Genomic DNA, 27287 nt, shown 5'->3' on the forward strand with positions numbered 1-27287 from the left:
TGTCTTTAACTGGGACAACCAATACCAGAATGTCACTCATCAGCGTTTTATTTGATGTATTTAATTTTCTGTTAGTGAATTGAAGCTGAGTTTCACATTCAGTGCATAATGAATATCTTGGGGGCCGCTTTGAGGTACAGCAAGAAGGCTCTTGCTGCCTGATTCTGTTTTGCGTCATCTGGGGCTCTTGCTGAGGATCTGACTTTGTTCCCTCTACTGTGCAAGTGCACTAAACCAGACCCCTTTACTGTTCAACTCCAGCTGTGAAAGGCTTGATCAGAAACTGGTAGCTTTTTCATGGATGCTAATTTTAGAGATTCTCTAGTTAGCTGATTGTGGCCAAAGGAAAACTGAAAAGCTGTACAACCATCAAGCTATCTTACCATAAAGCATTATCTTAGGCATTAAGCATTGCCCTTTTTTTTGTGGGGCATTTAACCTATTCAAAAGCTGTCTGGACACAATCCTGAGTAATGTGCTGTAGAGCTTGAGCAGGGAGGTTGGACTAGATGACCTCCAGTGGTTCCTTCCAACCTTAGCCATTCTGTGATTTGGTGACTCCTAATGCTTTGGAAAAGAAAATAGAAGGTACCAGAGTGCAAGCAGATATATTTTCTGCTAAATCTTCTGTACTGGCATTCTGTTTCAGAAATTTAACACGTAAACCACTATAAGGTTCTCCCTGAGCCTTCTTTTTCTGTGGGCTCAACACCCCCAGCTCCCTCAGCCACTCCTCATCAGACCTGTGCTCCAGATCCTTTCCCAGCTTCATTGCTTACCTGAGAGTGTCTTCTAGTGGTTGCTAGCTTGTCATTTACATAATGCAAGTAGTTTTAAATTACTTGGCTTATACAGAGGAACATAGTGAAATCAGGCCTCCACCAAGCAAGGATTGGTGCCAAATCCTTCATGGTCCTTTCTTATGTTAAATAAAATTCCAGAATTTCTTTATGGACAGTACATACAAATTAGACCTGAGTTTCTTTATGTAAGGCTTTAAAATAATGTTGGAAGTAATTAATGTGTGTATGACACTCAGTGGATTTTCAATGTGTCTAGTAAAAGCAGGTACAGCCTTGTTTTATTCCATGTTGATAAATGACTTGCCCGTGACCATGAAAGAGAGGTAGGAGTAGCAAACCAGCAATAGAACGTTGAACTCATAACTGTTCTCTGAGTTAATCCCTAGGTCCTGTTTCCTCATTAGTTAATCACTTAGATTTACTAAACCGATTGGAGCAAAACTTGCTTTCAGCATCTAGTTCAGCCTTGTAAAATCATCATGAACTTCAGCAAGTTTCAGAACACAATCTACATATTAATGTTTCTTATGAGTAGGGTAGTGAAAAATAGATTTTATTCTATCTCTACAAACATAATCCATGATGTAAATTGAGTAGTTTTTGTTCACATCTGATATGCTGGGTGATGATGTTGTTTTCTATTCCATTTTTAATAAGTGTGGGTATGTGTATTGACATTTTTAGTAGTGATATTTCAGTAACCAGGCTTATTGGTATTTTAATTATTTTTCAATCCTAATGTTTCTATGTTTGTCCTTAAGTCTTATGTACAGTTCATCTTTTCTAAATTCTGAAGATTGTTGTAATTTTCAGTTCCCAGTTCTATCCTTTCCTGATCTCTTTTTCCTCCTTCTGCTGCACATAATCTCCCTCCATGAGTTTCTTCTCTCCTTGATTGTGAGCTAGTAACCCTTCCTAGATGTCTACAAATGACTTTGGTTTTGTACTGTACTTCTATCTGTGTTTATTTTTAAGAGTACACATTTTTTTCAATATTTACTATGTGCAAAATTCAAGTAATTTCAGTCACAGTAAGTGTTTCCTAATACATGCTTTGGTTACTAGTAATTTCAATTCTCAAGTTCTTCCAGGGATTTTCCAAGACATACTTAGTGATTTGTGAATTTAAGCATAAAAATACTATAATTTTAAACATATATTTAATGTTGCATACATTCTTAGGACTTTTTAGAAAATTTTATTTAAAACTAGATAAACACTTTGAGAAAAATCTTTAAGAAATTTAGCAAAATTCTTATGAGGGGATTCTAAAATTTTACAGAATACTTTAGAGTGTAACTGGAGTGGTGAGACTCAAACTTGGTGTTGTTTAAAAACAGGCAGAAGGAACAGGACTAATAAAGGAGTGTGCCATTGCAATGACATCTCTACTCTGCTTTATTTCACTTTGTTGTTTTCCAGAAGACTCAGAACAAGCACCACCAAACAGTGACTCATATAAATACACATTTGATTTGCAGAAGTAAACAGTTCTAGATTCAGAAAAAATTTTCCTAGAAATCAGATTTCACAAAACTACTGTGTGAAATTAATCTTTGATCCTTTCTGTGAAGCTTTTTTTCTGAATTAGAAAGTGTCTTTCTGAAATAAACAAAGCAATCAAATGTGCTTAGGTTCTAATTAATTTTTTTTCCTGTGAAAAAAGTGAAATAAGTATTTATGTCAGTGTGTTTTCTATGCATAATTTCTGAACTTTATAGAATCTGAAAGTGTTATCATAGAATGGTTTGGATTGGAAGGGACCTTAAAGATCATCTCGTTCCCCTCTGTGCCATGGACAGAGACACTTTTTACTAGACCAGGTTGCTCAGAGCCCCGTCCAGCCTGGCCTTGAACACTTCCAGGGATGGGGCATCCACAAGTTCTCTGGGCAACCTGTTCCAGTGCCTCACCGCCCTCCCAGTAAGGATTTTCCTGCTAGTACCTTATCTAAACCTATTCTTTCAATTTAAAGCCATTACGTGTCACTACGTACTTGTGAAAAGTCCCTCTCCAGCTTTCTTGTAGGGCCCCTTTCAGTACTGGAAATTGCTCTAATGTTTTCCTGGAACTTTCTCTTCTCCATGCTGAATAACTCCAACTCTCATCCTGTCCTCATTGGAGAGGTGTTCCAGCCCTCTGACCATCTTCACGGTCTCCTCTGGACTCATTCCAGCAGATCCATGTCCTTCTTATGTTAAGGGTCCCCGATGTACTGAAATGAGCTTATGAGCTACTGACAGTGGTCCTGTTGTTTATGAATTAATATAGAACTTACTAGAGTGCCAAATGCAAGTATTTCAGATGTAATACTGTATCACCATCATGGTTTGTTTCATGTTTCCAAAGGTGAACACTTTTCTCACTTGTAATACAGATTAATCTGACTTTGCAGCCTTGTTTTTGAGATATCCTGAATTCTGGCGCCATTTAGCAACAGAATCAAGGTCTGACACATGCATATTTATGATACTTATCTTCAGGGATACAAGTTATTATTCAGATAATAATTCCTTATCATAATTATAACTTAGTTAGACTTGACACTTGAAACAGAGTGTGGCTGTTCAAACTGGACTTGAAAAATGCAACAAGGGGAAGAAAGACAAATGTACACTGCATATAGATGGGAAAAAGTCCTACCAACCAAAAAAACCACCACTGATTATTCTTATACTGAGAAACATTGAAGAATAGTGTGGTGTGTTTTCATTTGGTTCTGGACCATACTTTTTTAGTCAGTCTTCCACATTATCTCCCATTTTTCTTACTTTAATTCACATTGCAGACTGGTCTTGAAATACACAAACTTAATTTCTTTTGGACAAGAGGTCCAAGACTCTGCTATGGAAACCCAGGGTCTAGCACGTAAGGAAAATGTGGGGTATGCCCAGCCACCCTCATGTGAGGTATTTTATAGTATTTTCTCCATTAGTGAAAACTTCTATTTTGTGAGATGAGAAAATGGCTTCTTGAGGACTGTTTAACCAGGTTATCTTGCATGACAAATCAAGACAGCAAGGTTCATAAGCCTTCAGAATGCTTTGGAATACATAAATTACAGAAATTATTAGTATGTTTTGCATACAGTGGTTGCACAGTTATATTAAAGTACACTTTCAGTGCAGTTGAAGTTAAGCAGGCCATTAGTCAAGTTTAAGAGGTGCTGAAGTTATTCTGTGTTTGCTTGCATTAATGAAAATCACCATCTTTGCTATTTTTAGAAAAAGATACAAAGCTCCAGTTTCAATTTTTCAATGCTGACCCATGCAGAAAGATTATTTCTGTACATAAGGGCTACATTCTTCACTATATGTGGGGGTGGAGTGTGAGATCCCAGTAACAGCATCCTACAGTCTAACAGAACTCACCTCCCAGATGTGACTTTCATCCTTTAGTAATGAATGTATTGTTTTCCTAGTGGCTATGAAAATCAAACTAAACAGCTGATCCCATAGTCTTCTCCCCCTTTCAAAATACTTTAACAGGCAGGTCAAACAGTAGTTAAATTAGTTGTGTTATAGCTTGTTAAATTAGTTGTGGAAATCCTGAGCCAGTAGACTTCAGTACTGCGTGGAAAAACTGAAGGTGTTTGTATTACACATAGATGTCTTACCCTCCTGTAGAATGGCAGTAACACTGGAGGTAAAATGTAATGTCCCTTATGCACACTTCTAGCAAAATCTGTTTTGTGTTTATAAGTTGGTTTTAGCCCTACTATATTTGTCTTTTTAAAAACCTTCTTTGATCCCTTTCTTTGAGTTTCCTTTCTCTAAATATGATATGCGAGTATGAATCCTGTAATTAATTCTCATGCATTTATTCTATCAGCTGGTCTTCCATATTAATGCTGGGGTGGTAAAGATGATGAGATTACCCTAATTTTTACCCCCAAAAATTCATACAGTATGACTCAATAAGAGCTTTCGTGTGAAAATATTCAAGGATGCTATATTGAAATATTTCATAGACTTTCACAGATGAATCTTTAAAACTCCATACAAATTTTTAAAATTAAATAAGAAATTTATGTAGAGATTTAAAATCTTTTGAAAAGGAAGTAAAACATTGAACAATTTTTTCTTATAGAGTAAGAATTTTATGCTTAAAAGTATTTTATTAATTTTATTTGTAAATTCCCTGTGATGCATTGAAAATCAAATTCAACAGCAAAAATTGCTGTTTGCAAAATGGAAGTTAACTAATTTTGACAACTAAATAAACATTTTGAGTTTATTTGTGTGGTTTTGTGCTTCTTTAAATGTTACTAAAATACCTTAATGTTTAAGTAGTTTCTTAATTTATGATTTAAGTAGGTACTCTGTTGGAAATGCTTGTGGATCCAAATGCAAGTACTTGTGTACTAATGTGTGCAAACATTGGCTATCGGAGGGGATGAGTTCAGGTTTTGCCTGTTTGTTCAGTGAAGGAGAGATACCATTGATTTGATGCTGACAAAATGGTAGGGGTGTGTGTGACTTTCTAAAGAACTTGTGAGGCTTGGTTTGATTCACAAGTTGGTTTAACTTGCTAAAGATGTTATCAAGAAAGAAATTTTGGTGGTGAAAGTGAATATCAGACATCATCAAGAATTTTTTCTTACTGTTCTATTTGAGGTTGTAATTAGTGACAGATAATAAAGGTATAAAATCCTAATTTTTTCCATCAGTTTTGATTATTAGAGCTGAACCTTTTCAAGAAATTATTTAGACTTTGGGTAAAAACATAAATACCCTTTGTCAGCTTTAAATTTAATTTAGAGGATCCAGTAATTCAAATGAAAAAGTAAGAAAACTTGCAGATGTTACCTGTATTTTATTATAAACAGCATACATTGGCTGGAATGAAACAGTGCCTCTGGTTCTGTGAAGCCCATGTGTTGTCTTCCTGCACTCAAAATTACAGAACAAATTCTTTACAGAATGATGTTTTTGTATCCGTAAAAATTGAACACCTTCCTCAATTCCTTTCGAATTACTCATCCTTTCATTGTGTTAAAAATAAGACTTGAATCTGAGTGATTGACAAAGTTCAAAGGGTCAACTGTATAATCGACATTAGCTGTAAGATTGAGAAAAGTGCTCCTGAAGTTACCCAGTGTTGTCATGTAATATACTTATTCCAACTTGATAACTTCTTAGCCTCCCTTTCCATCTGTGACCTTTTGGGGAACACAATGAAGACTATCTGGAATCACATAAAGAAATTTAAGTTTTTATAACTTTTGGATATCTGACTTGAATTTTTTTCTAATTAAATTTTTTTTGGATAATGATGTTGCAATATTTCTGAAGAAATAATTATACATCATGGCATCTTTAGTTGCCCATGTAGGGATAAGTCACTGTTTTATCATAAAAAAATCCCCATCATTATTGATGGGATTGGTATTGCTTCTGTCTAGTTTAATTTATAACGTTATCCCAGACTTCTGTCCTCAGAAGACCTTGTTTCCACATAGGTTTTTTATTTTAATCCATGGCCTTCCCACCTCTGTCATAATTGCTTAATATTTATCCAGTATCCCCAAGTGTGAAATGCTGTGAAAATGTGATGGTTTTGTGAATTCTTTCAGCACTCTTCTATTCAATATGTTCCTATGTTTTTGTAGGTACAAATTACAACAAAGATGATACGTTTGAAAGTGAAGGTGCGGAACAAATCTGTTCTGCCATAGGAGAAGAATATGTAGTACCTGCCAGTCAACTTCATTAAATTATGTTGTTATAGCAACTGGTTAGCCTCTTCCATACTTAAAATATCTTGTGTCAAATAATTAGTACTGCCTAATTGTATTTTATTGCAAAAAAGGCAAGTAATTAAAGAGATTCTTGCAATGGCTGTGGGGCCAGAAAGGGTCAGAAACTACTTGTAATTGGAATATGTTTCGTGCATATAAATTAATAGGTCTAGTAATCTGTCTCTTCATTCCCCAGGATCCAAAAAACGTACCCAGAATATTTGAATTGCTGTTCCTTGCTTGGAAATACTAATGGATAAAAATTACTTCTTGTCCTCAATCTTTTTTTCCCTTTGTTCTTGTCTGCTTAGGAGATCTGTAACATGTGTCCACATAGACAAATGGCCCAATAAAGTCCATTTTGGACTTTTCAGGGCATTTCTCTGTATTCTGGCTGTCAATCCTGTGTTGCAGCAGGTTCTTTTCCTCCAAGTTTGGTCTTCTGCATGAAAACACCCTGAGCATTTGATCAAAGACAGCAGCCATCATAATCCACAAATACAGAGCTTTGTGGGAGAGAAAAGATTTCTAGCAACATAATATTTGAGTTTTCAAATCAGCAAGTGCCCAAATCAGTCATCCAAACTAGTTTAAACAAGCTCAGTTATGGAATTAGAGCCTATTGTTAAGACAAGTACCTGCACTTTTTTCATGGTGTGAGGAGGTAATTTTTATTTCTCTTCAGGACTTCTCGATTTGATCACCAAGCTGAGTACAGAATGGATGCTGAGTACAGAATCCATTATCTGGCAGTAAAGGTTCTTTACCTAAAGAGAAAACTGTGCTGTCCTGAGGGGGTGGGGGATTGAAATTAAAGAGCTTCTGAAGCGGTGCAGTAGTTGTGTTGTAGACTTCGAAGTGTGTAAAGCAGTACTGACATTTACTTGGGTACCTTCAATGCAGAGCAAGAGAGGAACAGATTACAGCCCTCCACTTCATGTAAAAGTAAGTACAACTAAAATATTACCCAGCAAAAGCCTTACCAATCCCAAATGTAGGTCAGTAAGTCTTCCAGTGACTGCAGTTGGAACTGTTCCATCTAATCCAAGTAATATTCCCCATGTTCTCCATGCTCTTGCATTGCAGGGCTTTGCAGTTCTACAGCTGACAGTCCCATCTGTTTCTCTTCATCTCTGAGCTTTGCTCTCATCCTATTTTTATGTGTCTTCCCCTAACAAGGTCATTCATACCTCTTTGTGCATACCACTGTAGCAGGAGCTCGTGTTAATTAGGTATGTGGGGCACAGGGAGTTATTCCCAGGTGGCACCTCTGCCATATGGTTTTGAAATAGCTCTTTGCAATGAAAAGGAGAGCTTTACTTCTCCCCTCAGGCCTGCCTTAAGGTAGAAAAGTTGACTTGTTTGTGGGTATGAACCCTTCAGTATCTTGCCAGACATAATCCAACAGAAACAATTTTATGTTCGCTGATGAAATCAGAAGAAAAAAGGAAACTGAAAACTTCTTTCCCCAACAGTTGTTTCTAAATTGTGCTTTAAAAAAAAAAAAAAGAAAAAAGATGTTTCTTCATTCCACATTGTATCCATCTCTCACCCACTATGCTTTTAGTAATTGATGCTTCGCAGTATTTTTTACTCTTTAATCTTGCATTGGACTTTCTGGGTTTGCCTTTCTTACATGCATATCATAATGTTCATATTTAACTTGTTTAGCTTTACAGTTAGTAAGTGTTTAAAGGACATTCTTCTTTTATTGATTACACAGCTGTACTGGTGATTGCTCCATGTGCTGGATGACTTGTGTAGGTAGTGCAAAGTAATAGTTTTTTGAAAGTGTTATTGCAGTTCAATATGTTTGCATATGGAACAATTTTGGATACAGAAATGCCTGACTGTTTTCCTAGCAGTGTACTAGGATAAATTGTCAACATTTACTGTCTGAATTTTCTCAAATAATTGCAAAAAGTAAACTTCTATCATTCAAACACAGCAAAAGAATTTATTTTCTAACTTCCCCAGATGTGCACAGATCCCATATGTGCTGAGTATAATGCCCTTTTCACTCTTCCTTTAAACCAAGAACTTCTTCAGCCAACCAAATATCATTTGAGAGGATTAATGCTGTAAATGCTGTTTAATTAAAGATTTAAAAAAATGATATACATACCTGTTAGAGGTAAATAGTATTGCATTTTGAAATTTCCAGTTAATTTAAAGGGGGAAAAAATGTGGTGGCCATCATTTTGTCCCTTGATTTGCAATCCAAGTGTTACTGTTTTGATATAAGTAATAGTTCTTTTGGAAATCATTTTAAATAAGTACATGCATATTTCTTTTTGCTTTAAAATTTAGTCTTGACCTTAGCAAACTTTATCAGAAGGCAGGTAAGTGTGTTCAGCAGAAACTAAACAGATAAGAATTTACAAATATTTTTTTGAGTTACAGCAAAGATATGGAAGATGTTCTGCTATTTTTTCATGATGAAAAGTACTGGGCTTTTCTTTAAAACTGAACACTGTCACATGAATATGCATTTGTTTAACTAAATATCAAGATATTAAAAATTCATGTTCTCAAATATTTACTTAACTCCCCTGGTGAAGATAGTTGCTCAAAAGGGCATAAACCCCCACTCTCATTGGTTAAAAGATAGTTTATGGCTTCATAGCCTGTCTTCAAGTCATGCCAAAACCTGAGAAATTATATGATATCTAGATTATTTTAAGGCATGTTAAAAATGTATTAACCCTCTGAGATTTGCATTTTTTATGAGAGATTAATATTCATTTGCATGAATTTGTCATCCTTCTGTCTTTCCAAAAACAAAGTCTGAAAGTCTATTAGTTCTGTTGGTGTACATGGTCAGTTGAGAGGAGAAAGATCCACCTGCCAAGTATGAAAAATTAACTCAAAAGTCAGCAGCAGTGTTCTTTGTTCTTCACTTAACTTGGTCCCAATAGATGGAAAAGAGTATATAGTTCATATCTTCATAGGACACAGGAGGTTTGGAGAATTTACTGCTCTGCCATAGATTTTCCTTTAGCATAGTTAACTTCTCTAGTTACAATCCTCCCTGCCAAGGATGTAATTTATGATTTCTTTCATATGAAACTATCTGCTGTATTGTTCTTGATAACTTAAATTTATTACTGTGCTGCTATAACTACTGCATGCCAAAAAACTATCCCTGAGCTGTGTTTCTTTTATTTTATAGAAAGTGTTTGGTGTTCAGGTCCTCCTTTTGCCAATACCTTTGATGGTGTTTCTCTAAGCAGCCAAACCACTCATTCATGACAGTAGTGGAAATTGTAGGCCTGATGTGATTGTCAGCTAAGGAACCTGAACATTCTTCTGAGGCTACTTGGAAGTACAGATACTTTTCTGTGTCTCATTTTCAGCATCTTGTGAAGCAAATGGAATCCAAATATTGGTCAGCTTTCTCAGGCTACAGTCTCCTACTGTAGTAAGTTTTTTTTATCATCTGAAGTTCTGGTTCCTTGCAGATGGCTCCGCTTCTTTCTGGTGGCCTAAATGATTTCTCCTATTTTTGGAGAGACAACAGAGACAGCATTTCTTTCCTAAGGCAGTTGCCCGCCTGGGTCAGTTTTACATCCCCAGAGTCCTGCAGCCTGAAAATTTTGTGTTCTGCCTGAGTCAAGTCACTTGGGAGCAGATCTTCCCCTTCAGTCAGTGTCCTCGTCCCATCCTCAGTGCCTTCTGCTGCTAGCACCCAGTGTATGTTCCCTTTTTTTCTCCTTTGCTACCAAGTGTATCCTTTCCCCTGCATGGGGCTCAACCAGGGCTTCGTAGCAACCCTCTGGAAACAGGGCATGAGCACCTGCCTGGCACAGGCCCCAGGTGAGACAGGCCTGAGGTGGAGGCTTGGAAGAACTGAACTGCTCCTTTTCCGACACAGGGTGAGGAAAAGATGCTCCTGCTGGCTTTTGTGTTTCTTAAATCTGCTGGATGATATTACTATTGACCATGTGTTGTATTGGAATGATTAAATTCAGGAATGGTTGAAGGGAGATACAAGCAACTGGAAAAGCTAGGAATGATATTCAATGGCATTAAGGTCATTGTCTGACCTTGTAGACAAGGATGGAAAAGAAATGTGATTTTTTAATATGTACCTTTCTAAATGAAGTAGGTATGGAAGAATTGAGAATATCGAAGTAGGTGAGTTTGCACACAAAATTCATTTTCATACTGGAGTGCATCAGACTTCATCTCCTATACACTGAATTAAGATTACGTGAATCTGACCAGGCTCCAAATCCAGTATAACAGTTTTCATAGCTAATCTTTGTAGCACTGTGTGAATAGAGCTGATTTGTATACTTTGAGCAAGAGGAAAGTCTGTAAAGTTTTTATGATGTGAGTAAAAGAAACCCCAACAAACCCAATCTGACACATAACAGAAGTAGCATAGTTTTAGATTTTGTTATTTACAGCTGAAGCTGAGCAGCAGATATATTAGTGGATCTGAACTTTGTTCAGCCTCACATCCAAAGATAAATAGCCTCATTTTTTCAGATGTAGTGCTTATTATGTCAGTTCTTAGAAGAATGGAGCATGGTATTGTACTTGGATTAATGAATTTGAAAATCCTTCAACCTCAATTGAGTGTTACTTAAACATTTCAGGAAATGAACCCTTAAACTAGCAGTTTTATCTTAAGAGATTTTATTTTTAGCGTGAACCTGCTGGTTCTTTAAACAAGCCTGTAGGGATAAACAAACATTAGTTTTCATCATGTTGAGAAGTATTTTTAAGCAGAGACACTCTGTCTTGTCTCAGATTCTGTACTAAGCCAGATTATTGGCTGAGCTGGAGCAGAATGTAAGCTTTTATGTATGGTCTAGGAAGCACTAACACTTTTACTGTTTCTTGACGATAATTGCCTTATAGGAATTTATTAGGACCTGTGTTTCTTCCATGAAGGATGGGCATTAAGCTGCAGTAATGTCAGTGTAGTGGTTCAACCCTGACTGAGGAAAGAATCACATACTGGCTTCTCAACAATACATATTTTCAGTTCTCCCTTAGAAACAGTCATTCTGCTGAATAGCAATGTGTTACTGAAGGTACACAAACAGATATGCAAGCCTTCTGCCTCAATCTAGTTATGTCTTCATTGCATAGTTTTTGACTTCGAAATTAAGGTCTTGTTTTCTTTGAGGAGATTTTCATATGCTCATATGTTCGTATCTGTCAGTTTGAGTAAAAATCTTCAATATATAAATAAATGTTCACACCTTTCTGCCTTGTGTGTGATTAGTTCTATTCATAGATCAATATCTAACTGTACCTTCGGGAGGGTTTTTTTAGTAAAGAACCACCATTTTGGTTATATTGCGAAATACAGCATGCACTGTATTGCTTTCAGCTGTACTTGACATTCCCTTGGATAATTTGCCAGTGTACCACTGTGTAAACTCTCAGGTGGGTCTCTCTATAAAACCTCTGTGAAGCTAAATTGTAATAAGGGGCACTATTAACATGTAAATCTCTATACAAAGAAATAGGTAATGTTTACATTTTCTTCTGTAGCCACAGTAAAGCACCAGAAGGTTTTGATGCTCATTGTTTCTTGAGACAAGAATGCTTCTGAAAAGCTTGACATTGTCTACTGTGTCTCCTGAGATCTGTAAATTAGGAATAATTTTCTGCCTCTCTGCAGTTGTGTCCAGCAAAGTATTACTGTTCCCAAATTACTTTAGGAATGCTGAACAAGGTGCTCTTTTGAAGAGCCCAGAGTAATGGTAGAAATGTCACTGAGGTTCTGCTTATTTTCACTGGGCTGGTGCATCATGGCAGAAGGTACAAGGTCAGTGAGTTTGCGTGAGGTTGGCGTGGAAGTGCTGGAAAGTGCAATCTGTCAAGTCAGTGATGAAGTGTTGTGAAGAAAGCGGTGAGAATGATTTTATAAAACTTACTGAAAGCAATAAACCAGACAAACAACTCTGTTGGAAACCTCTTACTATTAAAATACTAAAAATATTCTTTCTGCCTTTTAAAACTGACAGAGCAAGGTGCAGGCAGCAACAGAGAGATTACTAGAGAAAGATGATGCTTGCTTATAGATTTTTCATTTCTAGGCTGCTACTTGGATATTTTAACAGCTAACAGATTGATTTCTCTCTTCAAACTCTGTGTTTTTAAGTTCTTTTGCATTAAATAATCTAAAGATTTTAACAGAATTATTTTTGAATAACATACCCTGTAGACAGGCTATAGTGTGCTCTCCACTCCTCTCAGATGCATAAATCTTCAGAGTAAAAATTATTTCAATGTTAGTGCATTCTTTTGATTCGCTAGAAAATACATAGTAGCTGTCTTTTTCCTGGATAGCCTATTTGCTTTTGAAAGAACTTGTGGGATTTGTTTTAATAAAATCTGAATTCTTTAATGTGCAAGCATGGGATACAGTGGTATGTAACATTACCACCTTTTAGAGTTGGAAGCTTCTAAATTGTAGATGTGATATTATTGAGTATTGGATGGAGAGATGACTAAAAAGGTGCTTAAGTGATCCTGATGGAACCAGTGTGGTGAAAGCTTAATTGTTTAGTCTATTGCTGTCCTTTTTTATTGCACTGTGTAATGCTGTATATATATACATACACACACATATATATAACATTATGCTGTTATTGACTCTGCTAGGTTTTTCATAAATTTATGCATGCTTTCAAAACTATTTTAAAGGATAATATCTAAAGATTGTTAAATTGCAGGGCATCTCTGCCTTTTGCAAGCTGCAATTTTAGGGACTGAGTGAATGAAAACTCAAAATTTATATAAAATCTTTTTTCTTTTTCAATTTTTCTTCCTTTTGTGTTTTTTATCTATTACCTTTGAAGGTACCTTTTATCAAAACTGTTAGTTTCATGATTGAATCATTCAGCAGCTTGTAGGATATTCAGAATTTTTGCATTTGTTCTTTAGAAATGATCTTCTAAGAAGCAGAGGAGGCCAAAAACTTCCCACTTTTAAAACCTTTTTATAAAAATGTCTCCAGATTGTATTGTTTCTTGACATTTTGTCTCGCCTAAAAGGAAGTCATTTATGAAAAACCTAAAATGGAAAGTGTCGAGGTAGCTAAAATTAAACACTAAATAAAAGGGAGTTGAACTTGCAGGTTATATATCCAACCTTTCTGAAAAATCTTGTTTTGAAGATGGGTATCTGCCCTTTCACAGAGTGTCCTGATGTACACAGAGCAGTGGGGAAACTGACTGGTACTTTTTTGGAAGATATGTACTGAGATAGGGAATGTTCTTAGGAGTACTCCTGTGAAAACTGTTTTGGAACTATTTCTGTAAAATTGTTTTGCATCAGAAATCTGAACTCTTGAGCTTTAGAATACAGCCTTTTATGTGACTTCTCTTACTTTTATTAAGAGATACAGCTCCCTATAAAGGGGGAAGATGGCCCCTCTCCAGTTGAGACTAAAACATTTTTGCTGTGCATAGGCACTGTTGATAGTTAGGTATCAAGATGCAATTCCTGGTAGGTTCACATTTTAATGACTAAGCTTATTGTAATGGAACAAAACTGAAAAGAAAACGTGTGGTATAGATTTTCAAGCTGAGTAGTATTTTTATTCTTTGAGTGAATCACTCAAAGTTGTTATAGCAGGAGATAAACTCAATTTTCTGTAGCAGGAGAAAATGATCCTTCGTTCTGAATAGAGACCTGTTGCTTCTAATCAGAGTTTTGTTCATGTGAGAACTAGGAAGAAAATATAAAGTGTTAGAAAAGAGCATTAAAATGCAATGTATGCTCAGTAGTGGTTTTCTTTCCACTAAAGTTTTTTGGTTGAAGAATGATTCAGGACTAGTAAAGCAAAACACCTGAAGATTAAAAAGTTTAACTTCATAAATAAATCCTAGCCTAAGTATTATATATGAAGCTATCTCTTTTCCTAGAATGTAAATTTTTGTTGCAAAAGATATACTAGAGACTGGTTTCTTTATATTCTCAGTGAAAAAAGCATTATCCATGAAGATAAATACCTTCTTCAGGGGGACTAAATATTGTGGGTTTTAACTTAACGTATTCCAGGGCCATGCCATTTTTCATGTTTTGGAAGAAAAGCATCTTAGTAAAGGAACACCAGGAATAAATCCTGAGAACCTTTCATCTGGATCCTTTATTTATTCGTTGAATGTGCAGTAAAGTGCAATAGTGTGTAGGTGTAGCCACATTAGGGTTGTTCATAGATACACATCTTTGGCAGGACTGACTTTACAGCAACTCCCTAATATGTATGTTTTGGCTTCTCATTTACTTTGCAGAAGGGAGTGGTTGTTTTAGCCCAGAGTGTTTGTAACCAGGAGTATCTGTCACACAAATAACAGTTATTTTCTGAATACCAGGATGTGCCCATTGTGACAAAGGCGTGGCAATTTAAGCAAGCCAGAATGGCACTTGTCTGTGTCAGAACATGTATTTGCAAGGTGGACATGCAGGTGATATCTGCCTTTTTTTACTATTCCTGATGATCCATGCAGATCTATCATTTATATATGTTGCATTGGTGCTTCAGTAGAGGCTGGCATCGATAATCCAGATACTTCATCTGTGCTGACCCTTTTTCAGGCTAGGACCACAGAAACAGCATGACTTGCTCTGCAAATGGTCACAAACATCCCAGGAAATATGTAGTCCAAGGTAATGAAGCTGAGTTTTCAGTGTTTTTCATTCTCTTAACTGCTGAGGCAGCTTGGTAAAAGAAGAAAGGTAGTAAGTTAGGAGCTGATGGATGAGGAGGCAAATAAATTAGTCCGGATAGCAGTATAAAAGCAGAAGTGAACTGGGACAGAGGCAGTAGAAAGAGGGATAAATTAGAAAGAGAGGAGGAAAAAGTAGCAATAAATATGATTTCAAAGGAGTAGAGTGAGGCAAGGGGTGGAAAAAAGGAAATCTAGCTGTGGTGAGCTTCTTGCCCCTTTCTCTTCCTCTTTAAGAACCCAAAAATTTATCTAGAGCTCTGCTGCCCCAGACATATGAACATCTTATTCAGTGTGGTGGCAAATTTTGTTTTTCTATTCTATTTATTTATTTAAACCAATACATGTCAAATATTTGTTGAGTCAAGTACTGCCTCAGCTAGGAGTTATGTTAGGAGTGCCTGGTAAGCACTAGTTTGAGTCAAGCAAGTGTGTTGTGATAGAGGTGCTGCAGTTTTAGACAGGAACCTTTCTGCTTATGTTGCACAGGGTAGGATACTACAGAGATAACAGGATAATATGGCATATCTCAGAGTTCTTGACTGCAAAGATCCCAAATGCTTTACTGAAAGGAAAGGAATCAAGGAAAGGGAAAATGACTACAAGAAGGGAATGGGTTATTCCCAAGTTAGAGCAATAGAAAGCCCATGGGAAACAGTTGTGGTTTGCTGCTGCACCTCTTCCCAACTCTTCACAGCAGCTTTGTGTCTGGTTGAGAAATATAAAGCTTGACTTTCAGAAGCATTGTGTGTGCAGTTGCAACTGAAGTAAATGAGAGCTTATTGTTTTGAACATTGTGCTTGGACTTTCTGTTGGCCTTAATAGAGAAATGTAAAAACCAAGTTCATGTGTTTCAAGTAGGCCCCCTAATATTAATGGATAGCAGTGACAATCCAGGGGCTAATACTTCTTTTTTCCCCAACTCAAGCTTGGAGTTAATCTCATCACCATAGATGTGATTTCAAGACAAACTTGTTCATTTTTGCTCTTATGTACTGTGGGGATAAATGCCTAGAGACAGTAGAAAGGGAAATAAATTCTCTGTGCCTGGTCAGGATGGGTACTCATTGATGTGGTGTATACCTGAACAGTTTTAAAATAATAATATACCTTTTATAGAACAAGATATAATAACTGGTTCCACCTGCATTTCTAATTTTAAAGCTTCTTCATAAGTATTTTGAACGATCTTTAATTGCGTTGGGAATTTTAGCAGGCACAATTAGGATTTCCCATCTAAAGTCATACATTCAGGAACAAAGCTGTGTGCCAGGATGTCTTGGCCAATAATTCTTGTTTTCTGGTCTGGAACATCTTAGTACCATATTCTATATAAGTGTAGTCTCCTGTCATTACTGAAGTTGTCATTCTGGAATGCGACAATTTGTTAAAATCTGTCCTTAAATTTTAAATATACAAAACTAGGTCTCTTTGCATATGTTTCCAGTGGGGCAACATAAAATTTTGTATGTCTTAAAAAGGGATGGGCAGGTTCCAAGGTCTTACTTCCACTCTTTGAAAAGGTTCATTATTCCAGGGCATGTGTGTGTGAGGGAGAGTGCAATAGCTCTTCATGTTTCCATGTGCTCACATGTTCCTGTGTGTTTGCTTATGGAGATAAATCCATGCCTGGCATGGGTTCATTTGACATAAATACAAAAGAAAATCTTTTCTAAACTTGCTAGCAGTAGGAAACAATTCACCAATATATGAATAAGCAAGCCACAGCAAAAGAGAGAAGATGGTCCTGGCAATGCTGGATGTTTTAGTTGCATTTAGAATAATACCAAATGAGAGAACACATCTTTTCCAAACTGAGAAATGCAAACTTTTTCTCTGTTTCTTGATGTATAATAGTGAGGTGGAATTTCAGCACTGATGCAGTCAGGATAGTGGCTGATTGAAATTTCTTAATAAAAAATAAGATGATTTGAAGGAAATTTCTCCATCCAAATCCTGTCATGAGCAGAGAAATTATTGCAAGAAAGAGACCAATTGTGGGAGAGATGGCTTTGATAGACTCTTTAAAAAGAGATGGCCAAAGATGCAGGTTAAAAGATGCAGAAGACACAGGGGAGTGAGACTTCTCTTTTCTGTGTGACACCCATGTGGCCTCTATCACTGGCAGTAGCTTGCCATCTTCTGGTCCTCTGACATGTGGCAGCCTGCAGCTTTGTTTCTGTTTTGCCATCAGAAATGCAGACACTGTCTCTGCACCAAGATGATACTATGAGATAGCCAAGAACATAAATTTACAGCATACCAGCTCTTCCACTCCAGTTCCCCTTGCAGTGTTTTGGGTACAAGTAGTAATCTGTCCTCACTGTGTCAGGTGAAATAGGTCATTCCATGTTCAAAATGTCCGTGCGAGAAAATAATGCCAAGAAGCTGGTGATGGAGAAAATTCATATGCAGAATGAATTAGCAGTGACTTTTTCTTGACAATTTCAGTTTTAGAAGATTAGCTAAGCCCCTTTTATAGAAGAACTTTCCTGATGCCATAAGCCATGTAGTGGAGGACACCGCTATGTACAGCCTAGTGATGTCAGTTCCTGTGCTTTGGCATATGGGTTTCAGACTGTAGAAATAATAAAATAGTGCCTTCATGTGTCCTTGCAGATTTTTCAATTGATGAACATTAATTAATTCACAGAATCACAATCACAGAATGAATAAGGGGCCACTGGAGGCCATCTGGTTCAAGCTCCCTGCTCAGTTGGGGTTCCCTGGACCACGTTACTGAGGACTGTGCTCCGACACCTTTTGAATATCTCCAGGGAAGGAGACTCCACACCCTCTCAGGGCAATCTGTTCTAGTGCTTGGTCACCAACACAGTAACATTTTTCCTCATAACCAGAGGGAACTTCCTGTCCATCAGTTTCTGCCCATTTGTTGCTTGGCACCACCTCCTGACACTTTCCCTTTAGATACTTATATGCAATGCTTTAGAAAAAAAATAGCCTAAAAATGTGAACATGAAATTGTAAAGTGGTATAGGAAATTAGTTATCAACAAGAAGATATTTTTGATACAGCATTCAACATCTAAACATGGTAAAACTTCTTTTTCAGAAATTTCTGCAATGTAATTTTGTAACTGCTTCTTAGAAAAGTTAATTCTATATCTATGTTCTTAATTTGTAGGTACATTGAAACCTTGAAGGAACACAAGCCAAAAATTCTCTGGGATGAACAAATTGCTGAACACTACTTTGAATACAAAAAGTGAGTTACATTTATTAATTTACCATTCTGCAAATATTTTTGGGCATGAGCCAGTGACTGTGGTATGCAACTGAATTCAGCAAATGGAAATTCTGCTGGTTGTAATCTGTGTCAATGCTGAAGTGCAGCATAAAAGAGTGCTTTGGATGAGAGGAGAAAATCAGAGAAGGATTCATAAACTAGAACAATCTTTTTAGAAGAGAAGTCTGATGAGCCATATCTTTAGAAATTATCCATCAAAGTTATCTGTTGAATGTCAGTTAATCAGAGGCTCTGAAAGGAGTACTGTAAGCTGTCAGGTGATTACCAATAATTCAGCCAAAAATAGTTCTGAGAAAAATCTGTGGCACAAGAGCCTGGTTTCACAAGTCCTCCTGCTAAGATTGTTTAGGCAATAAACTTCCACTAGATGGAATGGGTAGAGAAATGTAATAGAAATAAAACCAAGTGACTTCCAGATAAAGTTTTTGAATGGACTGAGAGCATTAAGGGTAATAATGTTCTTTGTCCTCCTTTTTTCATCATGAAATGATGAGAGGATTCCTGATCTAGGAAGAATCTATTTAAAATAGATTTAAATAAATAAACCCAGCAACATCTCATTAATCCTCTGGTAATTTGCTATTTTTATGCAAATATACCAAAATACACTAAAATGATACAAACAAATCCTACTACTTCTGCAAAGCTATGTCTTGTATATTACTCAATGCATTGTGAATGTGAAGACACACAACTGAAAGGGAGAGTAGAACACAATTTAGAAGCTTTTAATAGAAACAATCAAAACTATTTCATTATTTCCATAACATTCCTGTCTAAAAGATTTTTAAATATTAAAAAAAAAACCAAAAAGCAAAATCCAAAACTAAACCTACAAATCGTCTACCTTTGTATTTTTAGTTTATTTTTAAGGTTTTTCTCAGCTGTAATTTTCTTCTGACTTTTTTTCCTACCAGAAAAAAAAAAAACTGTTGTTCAACAGTGTTTTAATTTCTTTTCTGTGTTTTTATGAAAGGACTGGGATCTGTATTCCTCTTATTTAATTATTTGGTATCCTGTTGCAAAATTACTTTGTACCAAACAATTACAGTTTTTTGTGTTAACTAAAGAGGAATAAACCAGAAGCTCTGTTTTACTGATCTTTAATGTAAAATCCAGTTGGAGACACAATGAGCACTCGATGAAAACTTGCTCTCAAAAGAGTAACTCTGAGGGCTCTGTTTGAATGGCATGCTTCTGGGATTCATGTCTGAATCACATTTCTTATATGGCAAAATGAACTTGTGGGAAAGGGATAGCTTGCCAGTAGTACTCCCTCTTTTTTTCTTTGAAGCCAGCCTTTGGAGGTTCTTGTGTGTGGGCTTCCTGGAGGAATTTTTGATGCACGAAGCACAGTGTGTCTGAAAATAACTCTAAACTTCACTTGTGCTGTGCTTGGCAGTCAGCTGTGGGGTTCAGCTGGTTCCAGGGGAGGGTTATTTAAGGATCTCTTTTTCAGTTACCACTTTGTTTTGCAAAGGTTCGATTATGTTGGACAGGGATGGCAGCCAGGCCTGAAATATGTATGCTTCCCTGGTGAAAGCCTCTCACCTGGAAATCTTGCATGTCTACAGTGGCTGAGAAATGAAATCATGAATCTTTAAGCAAAGGACTGCTAATGATTTCATGTAGCAGGCAGACTGTCTGTTACAAATAGTTGCAGAAATCTGAGTGCTTGTCCCAGTGCACAGGCAAGTATTCATTTATGTAAGTTGTGAGATTTTAGAAGCAATTCCTTTTTGGTCTGTCCATGCACTTTACATTTTCTCCTGGCCTAAGTGCTAAAGTGGTGCTGTGAGCCCACTCATAACTCGTCCTTCTCGTTACTAGGGGTTTAAAATGCAACCTTGGTATTTGTGCCCAGTACAGCTTGGCCTGTCTGTGTATTTTATACTGCTAGCATTTAATTTAGCCTGAAAGATAGTAATTCAGGGAATTGGAGAAAATCTTTCACAGTTTGCATCAGAAAACCAAATGTCTTCATCTTTTTCAGATGTGCATTTAGCAGGCACAACTGTCTGTTACTATCTGACAGTTTTGTCATCCAGTTGCAACAAAATATCTCAGTGTTTACTGTGCTATGGCATCAAACCATCTCTGTTGTGAGATCTCTTCTTGGATCTTCTGTTTTCACTGTCAGCCTTTTCACAGTATCACAGAAATCTCAGAAAGGTTAAAGTTGGAAGGGACCACTGGAGATCATCTTGTTCCACCTCCCTACTTAAGCTGTAGAATATGTTACTCAGGATTGTGCCCAGGTGGCTCTGGAATATCTCCAGTGAAGGAGACTCCACAACCTGTCTGGGCAACCTGTGTCCGTGTCCAGCTAGTGACAGGTCTCCAACTAGACCCTGTGCTACTGATTATGTCCCCCTGGTGTCTGCCCCTCACCCAGTTCTCAATCCACCTCACCATCTGCTTGTCCAGCCCACACTTCCTGAGCTTGTCTGTGAAGATATCATGGGAGAAAGTGTCAAAATCCTCTTTCACCTGCTTTAAGACTTGTCCTCCTTAAAGGCCACCAGTATGGCATAATTAGCCAGTATGGGCTAAATAAAAATCTTGTCTGACTGCTTGTATTGTATTTTGTTGTAACCAGTTCTTGGATGAGGTATTACACACAAAGAAGTTTGGGGCTTTCTGACAAATGTTCCCATAACCAGTACCTGCAGGACAGTGACACAGTTGCATACTTGACTTTTAGATATGTTGTGCACCTTCTCTTAAAAGTTTTTTGGATTTATGTGCTGTGGGGTTTTTTTGCATCTACATTAGGACAGGGGAGGGAGTAGAAGTTCTTATCTGCAGTAGAAAAGGAAGAGAAGTAGAGAAGATTTTGGCTGTACTCTGCCCCCAAGAGACAGAGTAGCCAGAGTGCAAATATGGAATGAATGGTAGTTGATAGCAAAAGTGTCTGATTTCAGTGAAATGAACGCTGGGTAAGAAATCTCAGATATGAGCTACTAAATGGGAAGTAGTCTCTGTCTTTGATATGTATGTATTAATGCTCATGTTCTGAACATACTAGCATACCTTAATTTTATTACCAATAGTTCAGAATAAAGTTGGCAGTTTTCTTCAGCACTGAGGTTGTTTCCTTTTAGTGGAAAAGAATAAAACTGGGTTTGAATTCTAACCTTAGTTTAAAATCCTATTATCTATCAAAGCTATTGTGACTATTTAGTTTTTTTGTTTTGCAGAAATAAGGGAGGAAAACATGCAGTCTTCTACCCAACACTGAAGGTAGGTGCCACTTTGTCAGGTAAGAGGGCTGTAAGAGGACAGAGATGTTTACTTGACCTGTTTCATTATTGAGGCATTTCAGAAAACGTTGAACTGAATTTAGGCTTTTGTGAAAGAAGTTTACCCTCATGTAAATGTTATGTAAATTGTTATGATTCAAAGCTTCAGCTGCCTGTGCAAGAAGGTTGGTTTTTTCTCTGATGCATAATGGGGTTTTGGGAACTCTGAAGATAAAGTGTGTCTGGAGGTAAGACACACCAGGACAAACCAGTGCTGTGAGAAGATCTGTTCAAGTGCACAGGTTATGTACTATCAGACATGTTGTTAGCAGATTCTCAAACAAGTTACCGAAGATATTTTCCTTCTCATCATGGTGGCTGAAAGCTTGGAGAACTTTTGCCTTCCTTTGTAACAGGGTCCTGATTCTCCCTGTCAGCCTGTGCCACCCTGTTTTCTTCAGTTCTGTTTCTGTGGAACCTATTTTAGTGTTTTGAAAACTTCTACACAATAGTCTGCAGTAGAGCAAAATACAGGACAAAGTGGTTAATTACAGCCCGAGTTCCTAGGAAGCTATCTTTAGATTTTCTCATATTAAACTGAAGTCAGCATGTTAGACCTCTGCGGGCTTTTATTACTGGAAAACAATTGCTTCTGTAGTGAAACTACGTCATATTTACAGAGAATGGAGACTTTTTTTAATGGTTAAACTAGTATGAAATGTTCTAGGGCTCTGTTTTCCTGGACAAGATTGTTATCTTAAGCACCATGAGTAAAAGGATATTTCTCCTCATTAATCTAATATTGATGGAAGTACTATCACATCTGGGATATTAACTACCACATCTAACTATGTCCTTGCTAGTGCTGTGTCTGAGAGTGTTAGAAAGTTTCCTTAGGAACCTATCAGAGAAAAGATAGCTTGTGCTGTTATGCTGTGTTTTCTTTGGCCTCATGGAAGGATTTCACCCTGCCATTGTTAGTACTAACTAGGTTAAGAACACTCATTCCTGTACATTTCTTTCATTATTTCTTCTCTAACAGACCACCACTCAACTGTGCTGATTGGTGAATGCATGGAAATGGGTATTCTTTCCATTTTCAAAAAGCTTGTAATGAAATATTTTGAGATTTGTATGCTGGCCAAGATGGTTGGGAAACACTGAATGTTATTACCTCATGAAAAATGCATTTCTTTCCCTTTTTAACGTTATAATCACTGACAGGTTGCTCAAAATTAGTTTGTTCATGATTAGTTAAAAGCAGTCATGAATGGCAGGCCCAGTGGATCTGTTAATGATGCTGTGATACTTTTTTCTGTTTCCCATGGAAATGATTTTTTAAACACATCCCTAGTGTGAGTAGTTTAAACATTGCAGTGCTGCAGTTCAAAGTAAGAAAACCTGAGAGAAAAAGATTAAAAAATAATTATTTTTGTTGTTTGAACTGAAAAAGAAAGGTGCAGAACATGGACTGTGGCATTGCTTCCCTTGTAAACCAATGGCTAAACTAACTCTTCTAAATCAATGGCTGGAGCTCAAATAGAAATACTTTTAATTATTATCTCCAAGAATCTCTTTAAAATAGAATTTTTGTAATATAAATTGTGACTGTGTCCTGGGAAAAGGCAAGGGTAGGCAAGAGATCTTCATGGTATTTGACAAATTACTATGGTTGTCTTCAGTGATAAAGTTTTATTTTACCTGTGAGACATTTCTGGGAAGAGTTAGAATTTCTGTACATTGTGAAATGATAGCCTAAATTAGAATAGTTCTTTGCATAGTTCATAAATCTGATTTATTTCTGTGGCATTTTGTCAATTTAGCTGGTAATCTTTTATTAGGTCATTGAATTAACGGGTACGATTAACGGTCTTTGACTGAATTACTGCTTGCTAACCAGAGAGTATTTCAAGTACAGAAGGAGTTTTTCAGTAGCTGGTTCAAGGGTAGATGTTTTTAAAAGGTCTGATAATGTCATGAAGAGATGGCAGTTTGGAGTGTCTGATATCTCTGACTGAAATGTGATGGCTTTATGTGTCTTTCTCTTAGTCCATCCAGTTGCGCTTGGAGCTTGCAAAAGAACTGGGCACTGGAATATCCATCTGGGAGCTGGGACAAGGCCTGGACTATTTCTATGACCTGCTTTAAAACAGGAGATGATCTGAGAAAGACTTTATTTGCTTCACTGAGGCTCCACTTTCAATTAATCTGAGTATCCTGGAGAGGTGATTTTTAGAACATTTTTTGTAATTTATATCATATCTGTATTAAACTTGCTTTTTTTTCCCAATAAAGAATCTTTTTTTGATTTGCCACACAGACCTGATTGTTGGTATCTGATAAAATTCAGAGTAAAAAACCACAGAAATTTCTCATAAAGCACCTGAATTCCGAGTCATTGAAAACAAACCAACATAGGTGGATGGAGTCAGAGTTGAAAATATTTTCTGAAATGTTTTCTACAAGAAATAAAATGGGAAATTTGATGCCATCTGATCAGAGTGTAAGATGGAGACCTCTCAAAGAGCTGCTGGTAATAACCATAGTAAGAGAACAATAAATCCATCATACTACATGCAGCAAATTTAAAGTCTGCTGGACTCTCTGCATCTTGCTGTCTTCTGGTAAGGTGAGTGAACATAAAATGTCAGGAGGGGAGACCAATTAGCAGACTTTCCCTCAAGCCGGTAGAAAATCAAGCACTGACAAGCTAAGCTGTTGGCTCTGTTTGTTTTGTCATGTTAGTAAATTTCTTAAGCAGTTCAAAGTCACAGTAATTTCAATTTACTACCTGTTTCTAAATCAGTTCTGTTACAAGAGATGCTCTGTGATTTCCCTATTCTGCTTAGCCTGCTTGGTGTCTGAGGTGCAGTATTTAGCCCTAGAGCATGATGCATTAGTGGCCAGTTTGTGAGAACTGTAACATTCAGCAACAAAGGCTCTAATGGTAATTATGGGTTCCATGGACATGATGGATTCCATGTCCCCAGTAGACAGAGCCCCAGCAGCTCTGACAACCCCTTGACTTAATCAGGCACTGTGAATGTCATCAGCATCTTTGTGTATTAAGCTGTCATTCTTCAGCTGCACACATTGGTGCTTTTGTCTCTGTAATATGGATTTTTTTAGGAACCCAACGGCTGTAAAAACCCATCAGTTTAAAAACAAAGCCAAAAAATTGTGGCCCTGCTTCTTGGTTTATAGTATTTGTATTTGTTGAAATCCACAGGCTTCAAGGCAATTTCTTCTAAGGAACGAAGAGGTGCTGGGAATTTGATGAGGGTGTCATTGGTCACCAGCAGAGACTCAGGCAAAGAGCTCTGTACTCCCACTGGTGCTCTTCTTGCCACTTAGAGTTGTCACAAAGATAACTGCACTTCTCTGTTCACATTCACCCTTCCCAGTAATTAATCTCAGCGGGGAATTTATCTGCCCCTGCTGTTTTCAGCAGAATAAATCCCACTGTAATCCACCATTGATTAAGGAACTATTGATCTTCACCTTTCTGATTTAGTTCTGGCATCTCTCGACTTCTCACATTGCGAGTATCCAGCTGGGCTTACTAATCAGGTTTCTTTCTTCCATACCATTAGTAGTAAGATAATTTGCTACATGAATCCTTGTGTTCAATTAACTTGAACTTTCTAGTTCGTTCAAAAGCAATTTAAAGTCGCTCTGGCAATGGTATCTAGAATAGCACAAGAATTAAATTCTATTACACTGTTTTTTCTACATTCAGTGGCACTATTGAACCAGGAAAAAATACTCAGCAGTGGAAGGGGTTATGTTCTGAAATGGCATCCAGTTCTGTATTAGCTAGTAAGTAGCTTCCCAAATGGGATGTGGGGAAGAAAATGATATTTCATTTTAGCTTGTTTCCTCTCTAGAAAAGGTAGATATACATAATTTATCACAATTATAATTTTTTTTATATTCTGTGATGATTTTTTAATGAAGTTCATGATTCCTGTTTGTCTCCAAGTACAGCTATGTTAGAAAGAAATGTCTTTTCCATCCTTAGAGGTAGCACAAACACCTTTGTGTTTCAAGAAGATAAAACTAACCCTTGATGTATCATGAAAAATAAATACCAGATAAGAAGTACCAGATAGGATTTTGAGCCATCCATGGTATATTGGTGCTTGAGGCCAAGAATGTTGCCGTTGTCTCTAAAGGCAAAACATGTTTGTTGCTTTAGAAATAATATTCTAAAAGAAACAAAATTGGCATTATTCTTTCTCATGAAATTCTCTGTTCAAAAAAAAGGAAAAAGAAAAAACCAAATGAGCATCAGAAGGCACGTGAGCTCCAGAATGAATGCAGAACAGCTTCTGCCGGGTTGGTCTTGCATTTCCCTAAGTTTTCAATATTTAGGAATGTCAGGTTGTCCTGTATTAACAGAGAATTGAGGTATCAATGCGCCACGATGAAATCAGCTTTCTTTTGAAATTTGCACCTTAACACATTTATGAGAAGTGACACAGGAGAGAGAGGTTGGTATGAAAGGAGTTCCTGCAGAGCATCTCTTTTATGACAAGTGGGGAAAACTGCATGAGGGGCAGAAGGTAGGAGGGAGTGCTGAAGTGACACTTCATTATTTATTCCTAAATTTAAAAAGTATTCCTAAAATGAGGTACTTGGCAGGGCAAGGCTGAAGATACTGGACATACACAATCAAGGGTATGACTGGGGAGAAATATTTAGTGTTTCTATTAAAACAGCTTACACATACTAAAGCAAGCAGTGACATGGAAGTGTGTTTATTTTCACACAGTATATTATCATTAAGTTTTCTAAGATGCATTTTAAAAAAACCAAAAAAGGTTTGCTGTATAATCTGGCTCTGTTGCAAGAAAAATTCCCTTGTATTTGTATAAGATCTCAAGACCTATGAATGTAAAGGTATCTTTGATCTACCTGATGCCAAGTGGAGCTTTTTTCAACTGGCCTTTGCTCTTGTATTTTTGGGTGATTTTTTTTCTTGGGTTAGACTTACACAGTGTTAAGATAAACACATTTTTCTGCACAATTTTTATTGCATTCACTGAGAAGAAGAAATAGCAGCTGATTCTGTTGCAGCTGGCCTTTGATATGAAGCTAGTAGTTTTATTGTCAATTATCATCACACACATCGTTTTAACAGGTGTCAAGGGAGGGTATCTGTATACAACTAAGTATCTTGTGACAGAAAAGAGGATGTATCTGGCTGCTTGTAGGACCACATGGACCATTCTTCTGGGATAACAGCATCCCATCTTATCTCCTGTGGTAAGTGTATCTTGAAAACTTGAGCTGCCATAGCATCTTTGTAATGAGAAGGAGATTTAACAGAGAATTGTGGAAAATAAGTTGTTTTGCTTCTCATTGTGAGGTGCTATTTCTTCAAGAAAAATTGCTATAGGATTTCATGTTATAGTTTGGTTTTTTATCATATATAGGTGGGAAACTGCAGAACCAAGTGTAGCTTTGAGGTAAGAAAGTTAGGAGAGAAAGAGAAGAGAAAATGTGATAAGGCAGACCAAAGGCTGACAATAGTAAA

The 27287-nt window shown here is 36.9% G+C and overlaps 1 protein-coding gene across 1 annotated transcript in view; it reads left to right on the forward strand.

Moving 5' to 3' along the window:
• CHID1 (chitinase domain containing 1) overlaps window positions 1-24127 on the forward strand; it is a 66105-nt gene extending 41978 nt beyond the window's left edge. The window contains exons 3-5 of the mRNA XM_008639351.2: window positions 18384-18464; window positions 21707-21749; window positions 23798-24127. Of these exons, the coding sequence (XP_008637573.1) occupies window positions 18384-18464; window positions 21707-21749; window positions 23798-23896 (223 nt within the window). The 3' untranslated portion in view covers window positions 23897-24127. The remainder of the gene's footprint in view (window positions 1-18383; window positions 18465-21706; window positions 21750-23797) is intronic.
• The last annotated feature ends 3160 nt before the right edge of the window (window positions 24128-27287 follow it).

Source organism: Corvus brachyrhynchos, unplaced genomic scaffold (genome assembly GCF_000691975.1).
Source record: "Corvus brachyrhynchos isolate BGI_N302 unplaced genomic scaffold, ASM69197v1 scaffold115, whole genome shotgun sequence".
Taxonomy (NCBI): Eukaryota; Metazoa; Chordata; class Aves; order Passeriformes; family Corvidae; genus Corvus; species Corvus brachyrhynchos.